Below are 17,074 nucleotides of genomic sequence, written 5' to 3'. Positions count from 1 at the left end.
CTTTACCGGTTTTTCGGCATCATACAACTTCAAGAGTTGGCGCTCACAGGAATCTACTCTCTGCACTGGAATTCGTGCTTTCTCCCAGTATGCACACACAGCTTGTACACTAAGTTTGGCACTTTCACGAACTGTATGGTGTTCTTGTATGTGATGGTACACCATTTTCTGCAATGTGTGTCCTTTGGTTGGTCGTCCCCCACATATTATTTCCTTTCCAGACTTGCCCAGCAACCAAACTGTGGAAGAGCTGCGAGTTTCTACCATCTGAAAAAAACAGGATAAATTAAAAATGTTATTTTTTGAGCAACCTCTAAATAAGTTCCAATTGACCTCATATTTGGTTCATATGATCTTTATAAACATAGGAACAAGGGCAGCCTGGTGGAGCATGGATTTTTAATAGTATTAAATATTACATATATCTGTGGACCACCCTAATGGGCATGCAAGGGGCAGGGCGGGGGCTCGGGCTCGGTACAAATCCTCCAGAGTGACGCGCGGATTTTCCTACAGCTGCATCGTGGGACCTGCCACGCAGGGCGTGCACAAATGGGAAAAGGCTGAACGGGGCCAAAGATGCTCGCACGTAATGTACTCGCCTTGACGCCACACCTGACGTGTCGAGTACATAGCCCAGAACACGACGTTTTAAGAAAAAGTGATCCCCCATTGGTTAGCGACCTCATAGTAAAATGACATAGGAAGAACTTACTGTATCCATCAATTCAAATACAGAAATTTGAATAGAGAGCTATGTAGACAATTATGTCCAATTTGAATAGGCCCGTTTGTTTTATTTATTTTTAAGTTGGAGCTACCATTTTGACTGCACAGCATGTGGTGATTCAAACCCGTTTCTGTTCACTTATGCTGCTTTCCTGTACATTAAAACTGCCTGGAGCTAACTTAGACAATGATAAAGGATATTTAATATACAGTACAAGAAAACAAACACGACATAACGACAATAACACCGAAGCTTTTCGTGCTGTACTCGTCAAGGCGATTCACAGCAAAGAGACCGGAAGAGATGAGAACTAGTGCGTTTATAGCAAGTCTAAGCAACAGCGACACTGACTGGTTCATCAGTCATGACCTCATTGGTGTTCTGAACGCCCATTGGTTGACTCAGTCACCACTGTCCCTGGCTCCGATTGGCTGGAGCGGCATCATCAGCGATGACGCACCAGTTGCATCATTACCTTAGAGGGAGTGGGGGATCCAGATCTTCACCAAAATCTAATAATTTCGTCCTTGTCACATACGATACCTCTCTGCCAAATTTCGTCCAAATCCGTCCCCAATTTTTTGAGATATCTTGTTCACAAAGAAAGAAACAAACAAACAAACAAACAAACAGCCAGGGTGAAAACATAACCTCCATCCACCTTCGGTGGCGGAGGTAATAATAGGATGAGTTTAAACTGCAGTAACCTTCTTGATTGATGGATAAGAAGCAGGTGTGCTTCACTGCTCTATCACAGCTCTGCTCAGTGGGAATGCCGATCCATCACAATCCGACATAACTCTGATCTCCATAAGACTCCATCAGCACAATTATTTGCAAGCAAATTAATAATTGTTGTGAGATACCATAAGTTTTGAGTTATGCGAGTAGCCATTTTCCTAATAGCATGGATAATATGGGTGACGAAAGCCCACCTGCTGCGTGCCTGAGTTGCTCGATATACTGACTGTCAAACACCGCACGCTCTTGCCATATCTGCAGTACCCGCTCCATTGGGCGACGGCAGCCATCGTCCGCTTCCCTGAACGCACGCCACACAATCTTTGATTAATCATAAAATGCAATCAGGTACGCAAGGACAGGTTATTCACAAGCTCACCTCCGATGGAATATCCACACAGCTAGGGAGCATGCAGCATCCTTCAGGTAACATCCATTTCAGTCAATTTACAGAGATGAGCACAAAGTTCTGCCAAATCAAGGTCGCAAATCAAATGGCTTCCTCTGCTTTCAAAGGGAGATGGAGATTCACTATCAGAAATCTCAATTATTTTAAAGTAAAATTGGAATATTTTCGTTTATTTTATTGTTTGCACATGTACGGAGCTCATCAACAAGCAAAGCTCGATGGCTGGCACGACACTGCAGGTAAAAAGTCAACTCAGGTCGTGTTTTTCCTTCGTCCTCAAACTCGAAGTGCAAATGTCATTGGTTAGCAACAAGGTAAGCAATAATTTTATCAACATGACCAAGTACCCCCACCACCCCTCTCCCATTATGAGCATTAAAATGCCTTCAAAAGGCAAATATAATATAGCCAATGATGACAACAAAGGCAAATTAAACAACACAATTGCACCTGGCAACGTGGGTGAATGCATCGACCAGGACGGGAGAGAAATCGTGAGCGAACTCGGGCCCCTTCTTCTTGCTGTTCTGAATAATGTCGTTCGCCAGGTAAAGGAACGTGAGTTTGCGACTTGGCTTGGCTGTAAGAAAGTTATTGTGCAAGAAAGAGTTCATAGGAAACGATACCCCACACGGTGTTTGATTGAACACTTCAATTTAAATAAAATAATGATTTAAAGATACAATGGCCTGCAAAAGTATTCACACCTCCTACCAATGCCAATGCCACATTTAGATGAATTATGGAGAAACAATTTTTCCAAATGAACTTTTTGATTAATAACTGAAGAGATCAAACTACACATTTATAGTTGAAGGAGGTTACATGTCAGGAATACCTGTAAAAAAAACATGTACGAATCAAAATTCACTGGTTGCAAAAGTATTCAGCTCCTTGGGTCAATACTTGGTGGAAGCACCTTTTGCAGCAATGAGTTTTTGGGTAGGTCGGTCTCTTCCAGCTTTGCAAGGTGAAATCTTTGCCCATTCTTCAGGTGAAAATTGCTTAAGTTCTGCCAAGTTTGATGGGGATTGTCGATGGACTGAAATTCAGGTCTTGCCATAAATGGTCAATTGGCTTCAAGTCAGGACTTTGACTGGGCCACTCAAGAACCTTTATTTTTTCATTTATTTTATTTTACTATTTATTCAGCCACTCCAGTGTGGCTTTAGCTTTGTGCTTCGGATTATTGTCATGTTGAAATATAAATCTAATACGTTTCAGAAATCATGGCCGACTCAAGTAGGCTTTCATCAAGGATTCTCCTGTACTTTGCACCGTCCATTGTCCCTGGTTTCCTGACGGGCTTTCCAGTCCCTGCTGATGAAAGCATCCCCGTAACATGATGCTGCCACCAACATGCTTGACACACAGCAAGGATGGCATTCAATGGATGATGTGCAGTGTTAGGCTTGTGCCAGATGTAACACTTTCAATTTCGACAAAAAAAATTCTATTTTTGTCTCGTCTGACCACAAAACGTTCCTCCACATTACTGCAGTATCATTAGGTTGCTTTTTCGCAAACTCCATACAAGCTTTTAGATACGTGTTTTTCAAGAATTGCTTCTTTATTGCCACCTATCCATATATGCTAGATTTGTGAAGGGAACAGGATATTGTTGATTGATTAACACTGACCCAAATCTCAGACATGCAGCCTTGCAGGTCTTTCAAAGTTATTGTTGGATTTACAGTGACATCCCGAACCAGTTTCCTGTTTGCCCGGATGCTGAGTTTGGATGGGCGACCTGATCTAGGTAGAGTCAGGGTGGTATGATGCGTCTTCCACATCTTAGTGGATTTCACCGTACTCGGAGGGATAGTGAGTGACTTTGAAATCTTCTTATGACCCTCTCCGGAATGGTGCTTCTCCACCACTTTATGTCTGACTTCTTTGGAAAGATCCTTGGTCTTCATGTTTGGCTTGTTGGTTGGCCAAGCGAGTTGCACCTTAAAACTCTTAGATACGTGGAGGAGCTTAATTTTTAAGTTGAACCACTGATTACATACAGGTGAAACCTATTATACTTACTTTGTAACCTTTAAAACAAATAATTTGCTCCTGAAGTGATTTTGGGTTAATTAGGCAAAGGGTTTGAACACTTATGTAACTGAGAATCATCTGATTTTCTCTGTTAATCGAACTTATTAATATTACATCTGCATTTTTTTTTTCCTTTATCACTTCAGAGTAGTTTGTGAATGCTGATTGCCTTAGCAGAGTTAATAAATCCATGCCCTTAATCAAGTTTGATTTGAAAGCATCATGAAATAAGTTCAAGTGGCCTAAAATGTGAAAAATACTTTGGTTGGGGGGGAGGGGGGTGAATACTTTTGCAGGCTACAGTCGGTAGTTAAAGGATAAATCCAGAAATTGAGCACTATGAAGCAGTCTTATACACCACCCTTATACACGACAGCATTTAACATGTCCAAGTACAGCAAAACTTCTTGGAAATGATAAAAAGTAGATTTTTGTTCTATAGTGTTGAAGGATATAATTCAATTTAAATAAAATGAAGATTGTAAAAGTCCGGAACAAAATTCCCAAATTTACCGTCGTTGATGCAGTGGCTATTACACCACCTTATCTAATACGTTACATTAGTTATGTGTGTCTGTTGTTTTTGTCCTTTATTATGTCTTTAAAAACAGCAAGTTTCCTGTTTGGAATGATTTTCAATTTTGTTTGATTGCTAGGTAGGCAGACAGAGCAGACAGAGTAAACATTATCTCACTTCTCCATGTGCTGTCGGGACGAATTCAGAGCCAAAGTATGGTACAACGACAAACTTGTCTTCCTATTCATGTTCCGATTTGTGTTCAAAATATAACATCCAATTGAAATAAGTTATTCCTCAATCATAAACCGACGTTTGTTGACAGATGGACTGATGAAGCAATTGCTTAACCCCACTTTTCGCTTTGCATGCGTGCGGTAATTAAACAACAAGGGCTGTGAACAGCTTTCGGATGCAGTCCCGAAAACTAGAACGGTACTCGGGATAACGTACTCGAACTGGGATGTGGCGGATCCAGATGGGAGGGCCTGAACTTTGCTGGGTTTTTTCCCCACCCAAAGATGCGCTTGAGGTGCCTGGTACAACACCGTTCAATGAGGCTGCTTATAAGTGTATGGCAACTTTGGGAACTGAGCTTCGTGAGTTCCAGTACCGTGCAAAAATGGCAGCTTAAAAGGATAAGACCATGGTCGACAGGATCAGGATGGATGAGATCGAGAGGGAAGAGACCGCACCACAATGTTCGACCACGCAGACCACTTTGGGGATGGTGGAGGGGAAAACTGAGCATGGATGATGACACGAGACATGAGTTGTGGTTCCTCGCTAGGGTAGCATTGGATGCTTTGGGACCAGGGAGGGCTCCGTTTGGTCTTGGGGACCTGCGGGTGGAGATGAGGACCGGTGACTGACACCGACACACAGAGACACACACACACACTGACACACGCACACTGACACACAGAGACACATGCACAAAGACACACACAGACAGACAGACACAGAAACACACGCACACTGACACACAGAGACACACGCATACTGACACAGAGACACACGCATACTGACACAGAGACACACGCATACTGACACAGAGACACACGCATACTGACACAGAGACACACGCATACTAACACAGAGACACACGCATACTGACACAGACACACGCATATTGACAGAGACACACGCATACACACAGAGACACACACACACAACATAGACACACACACACACATACAACACAGACACACACATACAACACAGACACACACACACAACACAGACACACACACAACACAGACACACACACACACACACACACACACACACACACACACACACACACAACACAGACACACACACACAACACAGACAGACACACACACACACACACACACACACACACACACACACACACACACACACATAACACAGACACACACAACACAGACACACACAACACAGACACACACAACACACGGGGAAATGGATCTATATTATGGGATTTTTCTAGTAACTTGAAATGGATCTATATTATGGGATGTACGTAACCTTTAGTAACGATAATAGTAACCACAACTAATTCCATTGTTACACATCGCGTCCGCGTTTAAACAGTGTATATAATTAATTATGCGCAATCTCCTCTTGGCTCCGCAGGCCTTCTGGTATAAACAATACCTGGGTTCTCTCAAATCCTTGTTACTATTATCTTGAAAGGGGAGTAAGCACTCAGAGCAGCAGGAATTTGGCCGAGACGCTGATAACGTTTGTACCAACACTGGAACAGGATCATAAATATCTCAGCCTTGAAGTAAGGGGCCTTATTGCCTTTGTCTTCGTTTTTCTCTCTCTTGCAGGTTCCGGGCCAGATGGTAAATGAGAGACAACAACAACAACAACAACAACAACAACATGCATTTTAAAGGCCATTTTCCCTACCAGAGCGGGGGTTAGTCTTGCGGTCCCCATGACAATCTTCTCCATTTTGCCCTATTTTCTGCATCTCTCCTTGTTAACCCCCTTGCCCGAATTTCTTCTTCCACCATCTTTAGCCAAGTCTTTCTCGGTCTTCCCCGTCCTCTACTTCCTTCTACAATCATTTCCATCACTTTTCTCAACCAGTCACTTTCATCCTTCCTCAACACATGACCAAACCATCTCAACCTGTTCCTCTTCACAGCATCAATCACAGGCTCTATTCCCATCATCTTTCGCAATTCATCATTTGTCTTCCTCTCTCTCAACGATGCTCCGCACATCCGTTGAACCATTCGCATTTCCACCCTTTCCAACCTTCGTTGCTGCTCTACGTTCATTACCCATGTCTCGCTCCCATAAATCATAACACTTCTCACACATGCAGCATACACCTTTCCCTGCAGCTTCAACGACACTCCCCTCATCATCAGCATGCCACTCAGTTCCCGAAACCTCTTCCATGCACATCTCACTCCAGCAACCGTTGCCGAGTCTGATCCACCTTCTCCATTCAGCACGTCTCCGAGGTAGCAAAATGTTTAAACACCTTCCAGCTTCACGCCGTCTCCAAGATCAAACTCAACATTTCCTCCATCTGCAGCTCTCTCTGTGCACACCTTACATTTGACTGTAGCTGCCACACTGGTTAATGACCCTCTCAGACCACTACATTTTTGATGAACCCACTCAGCGCACATTGTACATTGAATGGAGTTCACTCCGACACCCTTCCTACACACAGCACAGGGCCACTTCCCAGTTCTTTCCACCTCACCACATGCTTTACCACTTGCCATCACCTTCGTCTTTCCGATATTCACCTTCAGACCTTTTGTCTCCATACATTCCTTCCACTTGTTCATCTTTTCCTTCAATCCATCCATACTTTCCGCAATCAACACCAGATAATCTGCATACAACTCCCATGGTAAACCCTCCTTTACGTTCTGAGCCAGCACCTCCATCACAGCTACAAATAGTAGTGGACTTAGTACCGCCCCCTGATGCACTCCCACCTTCACCTCAAACTCACCACTGTTCCCGTCCTTCGTCCTTACAGCTGTGCACGCTCTTTTGTACATTGCCATCACTACTCTGATCAACCATTCCTCCACTCCTAACTTCCTCAATGCCCATGTCAATACTTCGCGTGGAACCCTATCGAATGCTTTCTCCAGATCAACAAACCCAAGAAACAACTTCTTCCTCTTCTCCATGTACTTCTCCTGCAACTGCCTCACAATAAAGAGCAGGTCTGTCATTCCTTTTCCTGGCATAAATCCAAACTGCATTTCGTCGATCTTCACCTTCTTCCTTATCCTCCTCTCCAACACCCTTTCCAATACCTTCATTCCATGCTCCAATAACTTTATCGCTCGGTACGAGCCACACTCCAGAGGGTCACCTTTCCCCTTGTATAGAGGGACGAGGGTACTCAGTTCCCAATCCACTGGAATGCGGCCTTCTTTCACCACCAGATTACAGATCTCTGTCATTCTCTTCACACCCCAACTTCCTGCTGCCTTCAACATATCTCCCACAACTCCCGTCGGCCCTCCCGCTTTTCTACCCTTCATTGCTTTTATTGCTTCCTCAACTTCCTTCTCAGTTATCTTCTCTGCCGGTCCTAAAACTGGGTTACTCTCTATGTTGCCATCCCATTCATTCTCTGTATTCAACAGCATTTCCATATATCTTTTCCATCTTCCTTTAATTCCATCTGGGTCGACAACGATTTGTCCCACTTCATCCTTCAAGCAACTCACCCCCATCACATCACACCTCTCTTTCGCTATCTGCTTTGCAATCCTGAATACTGCTTTCTGACCCTCTTCCGAATCCAAGCGTTCTCCGAACATTTTCCTACATGCCTCCTGCGCCTTTGCTACCTCTTTCTTTGCAGCCTTCCTGGCTGCCTTATAACTTTCATGCTCTGCTGTTTCTGCTGCCGTACCCTTCACCTTCTACCACTCCTTGAACTTCTTCCTCTTCTCGTCAATCCTCTTTCCAACTTCATCATCCCACTACCATGTTTCCGAGTGCCTCGGTGGTCCTTTTGTCCATCCACATACCTCACCAACGGCTCCCAACAGACTAGCTTTCATTGACATCCAACCACTTTCAAGCTCAACCACATCATCCTCGACCCTACTCAGCCTCTCTTTTATTGCCTCCCTTACTGTCACCTCTTTCAACCTCCACACCTTCATTCTCGGTTGGTACTTCACCCGCCGAGCTCTCCTCGCACCTTTCACCCTTATGTCGCAGACAACCAAGTGGTGCTGTGAAACAGCCTCCTCCCCCGGGATCACCTTTGTGTCCCTGAGGTGCCCCCTATCTCGCCTAAGCACCATCAGGTAGTCAACGGTTGTCGTCGACCCACCTGACGTGTATGTAACAAGCTTATTATCCTCTTTCTGGAATTGAGTATTACAAATCAACAAATCAGCTCCATCAGCAAACTCCAAAATCCTTTCACCTTCATTTCTCACACCATATCCGTAACCCCCATGAACTCCCTCAAACCATCCATACTCCTTCCCACATGTCCATTTAGGTCTCCTCCTACCACAACAACTTCCTCATCTTTCACGTTTTCCATCAGCTTCTCTATCGCACACCAGAACTTGTCCTTCTCTTCATCGCTTTGACCAACCTGCGGAGCATATCCCGAGATGACGTTCACCAAGAGCTTTCCAATCATCATTTTCACCATCATCAACCTATCACACACTCTAGTCACACTCACCACACTATCAACAAACTCCTCAGAAAACAGGACACCAACACCATTTACGCCCTCCAGGCACCCTTGCCACATAAACTTGTATTTCTGTCCCTGCCTACCACCCTTCACCATTCTCACACCACTTCCCTTCCATCTCGTCTCTTGCACACAACATATGTCCACTCTTCTTCTGACCAATACTTCCACCACTTCTCCTGATCTCGCTGTCATTGTCCCTACATTCCATGTCCCAAACCTCAGAAACCGATCTCCACTTCGGGCTGTACCCTGCCCATATGTAGTTGTAATTGTCATGGTTCTCTTTTTGAGGCAGTTTTTATGGCCGGATGCCCTTCCTGACGCCAACCCTCTTAGTCGTCTCTTACGACACGCAGGGATACGGTGTACCTATTCTAAATCGGGGTACACACCGTAATCATTCATCCCAGCAAGCTGGTACTCAAATTCATTCAGGGGAGGTGTCGACGTTTGTGAAAGTTTGGTGAAACGTTTAAAACATGGAAATGCTGGGGGGTGGGGGTGGGGGGGGGGGTGGCGTCAGCATCAGCCCCACGGTTGCGGTTTAAACATATTTAAATAATATTTAAACAAAACCATGAAAAACAATCTGGGAAAAGTCTCTAAGTGAGAACGTGGATTTGAGAAAGCAGGAGCAGAGGTGGAAGAAAAACGAGATATAGGGGGCGGGGCACAAGTCGAGACGAGGAGGAGAGCGAACAAGCACGTGTCCGGGAGGAGAGAAAGAATTAATACAGAATTTTTTTTGTTTGTTTATTTGTTTGTTCTGTTTTCAAAACGCTGGACAAAGGGTAAGATGTTCGTGAGAGGTAGGGGGGAGAAAAGAAATCAAAGAAACAAGCAAATACTATGAAAGAAAGAACCCATATTCACAAAACACTGACAGGGGGAGGGAGCCCGGAGAGACCAGGCCGTGCACGAGGCGCGAACAAAAAAACGACTAATTACACACAAATTTGCAACAACTACAAAACCAAAACCAAATAGAAACACACAATAACACATACACAACAAAATACCCAGCGGAAATTTGACAAAGACACGAACGGGAAAACACTCAAACTTTGATGCCGTGGAGAGATCGGAGCAAGCCTCGTCGCTCGAGGGACCGGAAGTCGGAATCGGTAAATGAGAGACAGATCAAACGTTATGGCTTTGCTCATATCTGATTGTTGCTTGCATATTGTTACAGATTCGTCACTTCCGTTGTTGTGGTTTTCATCCCCTTGAAACATTTCTGGTTCTATGTAGTATTATTATTATTGTTTGAGGGAGATAGCCATTATTATTGTCACAAGGTAAAAATGTTAATGTTGAATGAAACAGGATACCGGATCGGGAACCGGAAGAGGAGGAAGAAGAGGAGAGGGAGAGAGGATGCGGGGCGAGTGAAGTCGGACAACAAGCGAGTCGCTTCAAGCTCCGTAGCGAGCATTGTCGAACGAAAGTCACGAGTGAACTTTGAGTTCCTTGAAAGGAATTCCTGCGATAGGTGTTATCGCTGGGATTGAGAAACCTGCGTGGTCAGGTTTGGCGTTGGGATTCCGACGAATCATCGCCGGGTCGTTTCGACTAAAGTACGAGCCGTCGGCCATTTTGACCCTCGCGCTTTGTTCATCGCAAAAGGTCTTTGCTACGCGTCAGTTCTGTCACCATCCTGTCGTTTGTCGGGGATGTGTGTGCGCAACGCGGAGTTTGAAGATTAATTTGCGGTTCACCGACTGAACAGTGAACGTTCATATCTGGAGGGCGCCTTTGGATTCCCATTCCTCCGTGAGTTTGCCTGACACGGTTTTGGACCACGTGACTCTTTATGCCGCTTCGGCCGCCTACGCATGTGAGCTGTTTTGGCAGTGTGACCGGGCCCGTCATCTGAACGGGGTTCGGGTTTCGATTTGATCTCGCTCTGACACTCGCTGGAGGGGATCACCTTTGAGTTATAGAGACATTGGGGAGTGTTCTTTTTCACTCACTTGGAGCACAGTGAGTTATCTTACCCTAGCTGATGGTACCATCATAAGATGTGTTGATTGTATTGTTGATTGCTATCATAAAAAAATAAAAATAAAATAAAACACCTTTAGAGGCCATTTTTCCCCGCAAAGCAGGGGTTCGCCTTTTTTCGGGGACCGTGGTTGTTGTTGTTTTGTTTTTGTTTTTTGTTTTTTTTGGTCCCCTTTTTGAAGCAATGTTTTACGGCCGGATGCCCTTCCTGCCGCCAACCCTTTTTGTCGCCTTTTACGACAAGCAGGGAATTACCAGTGAACTGGTACTCAATTAGCCGACCTCGGAAGGATGATGGGCTGAGTCAACCCCCCTGGCGTTAATTCAGCGATCGACCGGGATTCGAACCCAGGATCCTAGGATCCTAAGCTGGCACCCTAGCCGCTAGCCCAACACCAGGGTCTTGATTGCTATCATTGTTGTATCGTTATTCCTGTGTGATTTTTAATACATTATTTGTTTGTTGATAACCATTGGTGTGGTTTCAACATTGATTTTGACACGGAATAACACATTTTTCTGCCGTGGCTCCTCTCGGGGTTCGGAGGTACACCGTGACCACTGACCAGGGGGTCGGGGAGGAGCACGTAACAGAAATTGGGGCTCCTCCAATTGACTCGGGGGCTCTAAATTGGGTCTTCGTCCGGGATTAAATTCCCCAATAACACTCATCCGGGATTCAATTCCCTGATAATTCGTCCGGGAGAGAATTCCCTAGCATTCCCAAAATTCCCAAATTTGGAATTTTTCTAACATTCCAAATTAAAAAAAAAAAATTGGAAATTTTTGTGTGAAGGTTAACAGGTGCTAACTAATAGTCACCATGGTGTTTGACGCAGGAGAGTTTGTGGCGTCCCCTAATGAGGAACAGTTCCAAGCATTAAAAAAAATCGGAACTCTTGATATTGGCCAGACATTTTAACTTGGAGGTCCGAGTTAGTATGAAGAAGGCAAAGATGCAGACATTGGTGGTAGAATCTCTGGTGGGACAGGGAACATGGACAGAGAGAGGTAGCCTTGGATTGGTTACCCGAGGAAAAAGAAATGTGGAGCTGCGGAAAATGGAGATGCAACAAACAGCAGAGCCAAGAAAGGTTAAAAGCAGAGGAAAGGAAAGCAGAAGAAAGAAGAGCAGGGGAAAGAGCAGAGGAAAGGAGAGCTGCAAGTGAACTCGAGGAGAGAAGAGCAGAGGAAAGGAGAACTGAAAGGGAACTCGAAGAAAGAAGAGAAAAGGAAAGGGCAGAGGAACGAAGAGCCGAAAGGGAGTTAAAGGAACGTGACATGGAGTGTCAGAGGGAACCTAAACTCAAGGAGCTGCAAATAATGGAAGAACGGGGAGAGGTAACATCCATGCCGGCTAGTTTGACAACTAGTCAGAACACCTGGGATGTTGGTAGGCATGTGAGGCTGGTTCCACCCTTCAATGAAAAGGAGGTAGCCAACTTTTTTTTACACTTTGAGAAAGTGGCTTGAATGCTAAAATGGCCTGAGGAGTCCTGGACCATGTTAGTGCAAAGTGTTCTGGTGGGTAAAGCTCAGGATATTTTTTCCGCTCTACCAATTGACCAATGTGCAGATTATGAGATAGTGAAGAAAAACATTCTCAAAGCCTATGAATTGGTCCCTGAAGCTTACCGGCAAAAATTCCGGAATGCCAGGAAGAGGGAGAGTGAGACCCATGTGGAGTTTGCCAGAATGAAGGAAACCATGTTTGATAGGTGGTGTGATTCAAAAGGGGTTGGGAAAGACTTCGAACTATTGCGACAATTGATCCTGGTGGAGGAATTCCAGCAGTGTGTCCCCGAGGACATTAAAGTACATCTGGAGGAAAGGAAAGTACCAAAGTTGTATGAGGCAGCAACCATGGCAGATGACTATGCCTTAACACACAGGATAGGGTTCCACAAACCTAACTTCTCGCCTAGACTTAAACAGGGGAGCTATGGTACATCCGGGGCGGAGAACGAAAATTCATGGGGGCGGCCTCAAGATGAATATGAGGACCACTCTGATACCACGACTTCTAGAAATCCGAAGACAGCAGTTCCAGGGCAGACTTATCCTCCGGGGGCCTCGAGACACAACACGAGGTTCTCCTCCAGACCTACTTGCGCTTTTTGCCATAAACCTGGACACTTTATGTCCCACTGTTATGCTCTGGGAAAGGAAAATCAGGAGCGGAGTTCGACTAGTACAACTCCGAATGCAATGGCAAATGTGAGTAATCGCCCTCAAAAGGGTTACCAACCATTTATTTCAGAGGGGTTGGTGTCACTGGATGGAGACCCGAATAGCCGGAGACCTGTTAGGGTATTGAGGGACACTGGAGCACATCAATCTTTAATGCTTGAAGGCATCTTGCCATTGTCAGAGGAGACGGCAACTGGTGATAGTGTTCGTTTACAGAGGATTGGTGGCTGTGTTAGAGCTCCACTTCATGCCATCCATTTGGAGTCCGATGTGGTGTCAGGACCGGTCACCATAGGTTTACAAGCCACTCTTCCTGTAGAGGGAGTATCTGTTGTTATCGGGAATGATTTGGCCGGTGGTCAAGTTTATGGTAAACCGATGGTTGTTAAAAAGCCCAGTAGGGAAAATAACACCACACTAGTTAAGGATGGCGACAAATTTAGCAAGTTATTTGTAGGTGGACTGAACTTCAAAACAAAGGAAGATGTTCTGGAGTCTGCCTTCAGCAAATATGGACCACTCTTGGAAGTGCTGCTGATAAAAGACAAGGAGACACAAAAGTCAAGAGGGTTTGGCTTTGTCACGTTTGAAAACTCAAAGGACGCCAGAGTGGCAGAAAAGGATCTGAATAGCAAGGAGTTGGAAGGTCGGACCATAACAGTAGGGAAGGCATTTCCTAGGTGTCGAGGGGGCTTCAGAGGAGGACCACGGTAGTAGTGGTGGCGGCCGAAATCGATATTATTATGGAGGCTTCCAGAGTTATGGCAGCTCCCGAAGGAAGGATTATCAGAGCAGTGGCCGAGAAGCAGACCGCTATTCATGTGACTACAGAGACAAGTGGTCCAACCGGGATTGTCAGGAAAGTTAGAAAGAGTTGAAGCACTGAATGCTGCGGAGCAGCCGAGCCAAGATTCCTTCACGGACCAACCGTTCCTAAAGGCGTCCATGTAGTGAACTTTCCTACACGGACTAACCGTGAACTCCACGTTCCTAAAGGCGCCCATGTAGTGAATATGTCCAGGCTTCACCACCCAACCACCATGGAACCTGGCCCTCAGCTCGGCCTCCCGGAAAAAGTGCTACCGATTTGCTTGACTTTGGATTATTGATCAACCCCTTAACCTTCATTCAAAAGAAACTAAAAGTAAAAATCAGAGGTTGATGAGATGGAGTTTGGCTTTGCAGGGGTAACTTGGAAATTGAACATGTAAAGGGCAGGGACAATGTCATTGCTGATGCTTTGTCCAGAGTGAATTAGCGTTGGAAATCTCTGTGGGTTGTGTGAAATTTTGTTGCTTTATTTTTGGGGAAATATTGATTGTTGTTGCTCACAGGAATTGATGATTTGGTTGTGAGTTTACTTTTGTTTGTTGAAAGAGTTTGCCTGCAAAGAAAGGTTTGCTGTGTTCAAACTTTCTTTCTTGAGGGGGGGGGGGGGGGGGGGAAGTGTTACGGATTCGGCCCTTCCGTGGTTGTGGTTTCCATCCACTTGCAACATTTCTGGTTATGTATTATTATTCTTATCGGGGTTGGAAGGAAACGGCGATTATTGTTGTTTAAGGGAAATGGTCATTGTGGTTAAAAGGTTAAAAGCGCTCATGGTAAAAATGAGACAGGAAATCGGATCGTGACCCGGAAGACAAAGGGAGAGGAGGAAGAAGAGGTCGTGAGGCAAAAGGTCGGGGAAGACGTGTGGCGAAGCTCCGTACCTAGCGTGGTCGAGCGTACATCGCGAGTGAACTTTGAGTCCTTGAAAGAAATATCGTGCGATAGGTGTTATCGCCGGAATATTGAAGAACCTGCATAGTCAGGTATCGGCATTGAGGTTCCGGAGAATCCTTGCCTAGAGGCTCCGGCTCGAGTGAGAGCCGTCCGCCATTCTGCCCCGCACGCTGCGTCCACCGAAGAAGGTTTTGGTACACGACAACTTTTCTCATCCTCCGGCCGTCTGCCGGGGGATGCGTGTGTGCGAAAGCGGCGTTTGAAGGTTACACGGCGGTTCGCTGATTGAACGGCGAACGTGTACGTCGGCGCGCGTCTTTGGGGATTTTCCATTCTACCGCGAGTTTGCTGGGTGTTGGACCACATGACTTCTGTGCCGCTTCGACCACCTACGCCTCGATTGATCTTGATCGGACATTGTTCCCACGATCGCTGGAGCGAAGCAACTTCGCCTTGGAGAGTTATAGAGACATTGGGGAGTGCCATGAGTTTGAGTTAAGTACTAGATAAGATGGTACCATCTTAAGATTTTGATTGTCTGGATTTGCTATCATTATTTGGTAATGTTATTCCTGTGTGGTCTTTAATATAATATTGGTTTGTTTTTAACCATTGGTGTGGTTTCCTTATTGATTTCGACACGGAATAATATATTTTTTCTGCCGTGGCTCCTCCCGGGGTTCGGAGGTATACCGAGACCAGGAGGTCGGGGAGGAACACGTAACACCTTCCACACCGAACCCAAATATGGGACCACTGGGTCAGACATTGGCCCTGGTACTGGGTATAGGCTTAATCGCCTAAGGGGTCACCTCAAACGTTCCCAACCTATTCGCCAAAGAGATTAAGGGAGATACCTATGATTGCCCTAACCTGGATTTATTAAGAAGAAAACCCATAACCTGCACCCCTAAGTGGGAAGAGCGAGGGTTGTGGGGAAGTCCTATGCTACCCAGAAAATTGACCTTGGAGGACGGCGAAAAACTGCTGCTCCCCTGCATAGAGACACGACCACTCCCAATAAAGGGGGGTGACTGGTTTGACCCCCTTATCCCCCAGGCAGTAATAAAGTGGTACCCCTCCTCCCCAACACAGAAACATATAGAATTGCTACACGTAAATCACACTTCCCTGGTGATACAACCAGGCCACCGATGGGGACGCAGCTGCTTCTCGATAGCCTTTAAGGTCGCCTTTGGCAACTCCACTAGCCTAGCCATGTATTGCTTGGTCCAAGGTGGGAAGCGGGGTCGGCCAGTCTTTAGGAAACTACAAAGATTAATTTTAACAAAGAAAGTATAAATGGAGATAATGAACTTGAAACCAGGGCAATCAAAAACCGACTGGGGTGTGAGTAGGGAGATTACGGGGGTCTATGAGCAAGACCGATGCTGGTCCTGCATACCCTTCCCAGAGAGTTCAGGGGCGTGGATCAAAATGCACGCACTACCATACTCCCTCAATGATATGTGTTCCAAACCCATGGGGCCCTCCTGTATAACTACTACAATCAAGAGGGCAGGTGTGAATCAGGACCACGAGTGTGGAAGACAATTCATTAACCCTATACACATAACCTCCCCCTCCACCAAGCCAAAATCGGTATGAGTGCGAGCAGTCAAGGGGTGCGAGCGTCTGTCTGGAAGCATCAGGAAAACTTGAAATGGGAATATCCAACTGTGCATACATAATACCAGGAACTAAACCAGTACACATAACCGGCCCCATGATCTTAAGGGTACCACTTCGAGATAACACCACCACTATAACAGCCATTACCTTCGCCACGCAGGGAGGCCCAATCGACTTAGAGTGTCTAAAGGGACACCAGATCCCCCCCCCCCCCCTCCACGGGGCTATGTGGGTGTGTGGAGATAAAGCATACCCTTATTTACCAGATGAGTGGGGAGGGCGTTGCTACCTGGCCACGGTAACACCTGAATTGGAAATGGCAAAAGAGGTCCAGGACTTATACCCTTCGTCAAGTCGATACAAGCACCAGGTGTT

General features: G+C 45.7%; 1 protein-coding gene across 1 annotated transcript in view; it reads right to left on the bottom strand.

The window, feature by feature from the left end:
* The window catches only part of LOC137414388 (regulation of nuclear pre-mRNA domain-containing protein 1B-like), a 73,133-nt gene that overhangs the window by 33,440 nt on the left and 22,619 nt on the right, over nt 1-17,074 (bottom strand). The window contains exons 2-3 of the mRNA XM_078785009.1: nt 2,331-2,460; nt 1,666-1,772 (exon numbers count right to left, since the gene is read on the bottom strand). Coding sequence (XP_078641135.1) covers nt 1,666-1,772; nt 2,331-2,460 — 237 coding nt within the window. The remainder of the gene's footprint in view (nt 1-1,665; nt 1,773-2,330; nt 2,461-17,074) is intronic.

The sequence above is a fragment of the Myxine glutinosa genome, chromosome 9, assembly GCF_964187855.1.
Source record: "Myxine glutinosa chromosome 9, kmMyxGlut1.1, whole genome shotgun sequence".
Classification (NCBI taxonomy): domain Eukaryota; kingdom Metazoa; phylum Chordata; class Myxini; order Myxiniformes; family Myxinidae; genus Myxine; species Myxine glutinosa.
Note: the sequence above shows the minus strand (reverse complement) of the source record. Positions and strands in the feature narration are given on the sequence as shown.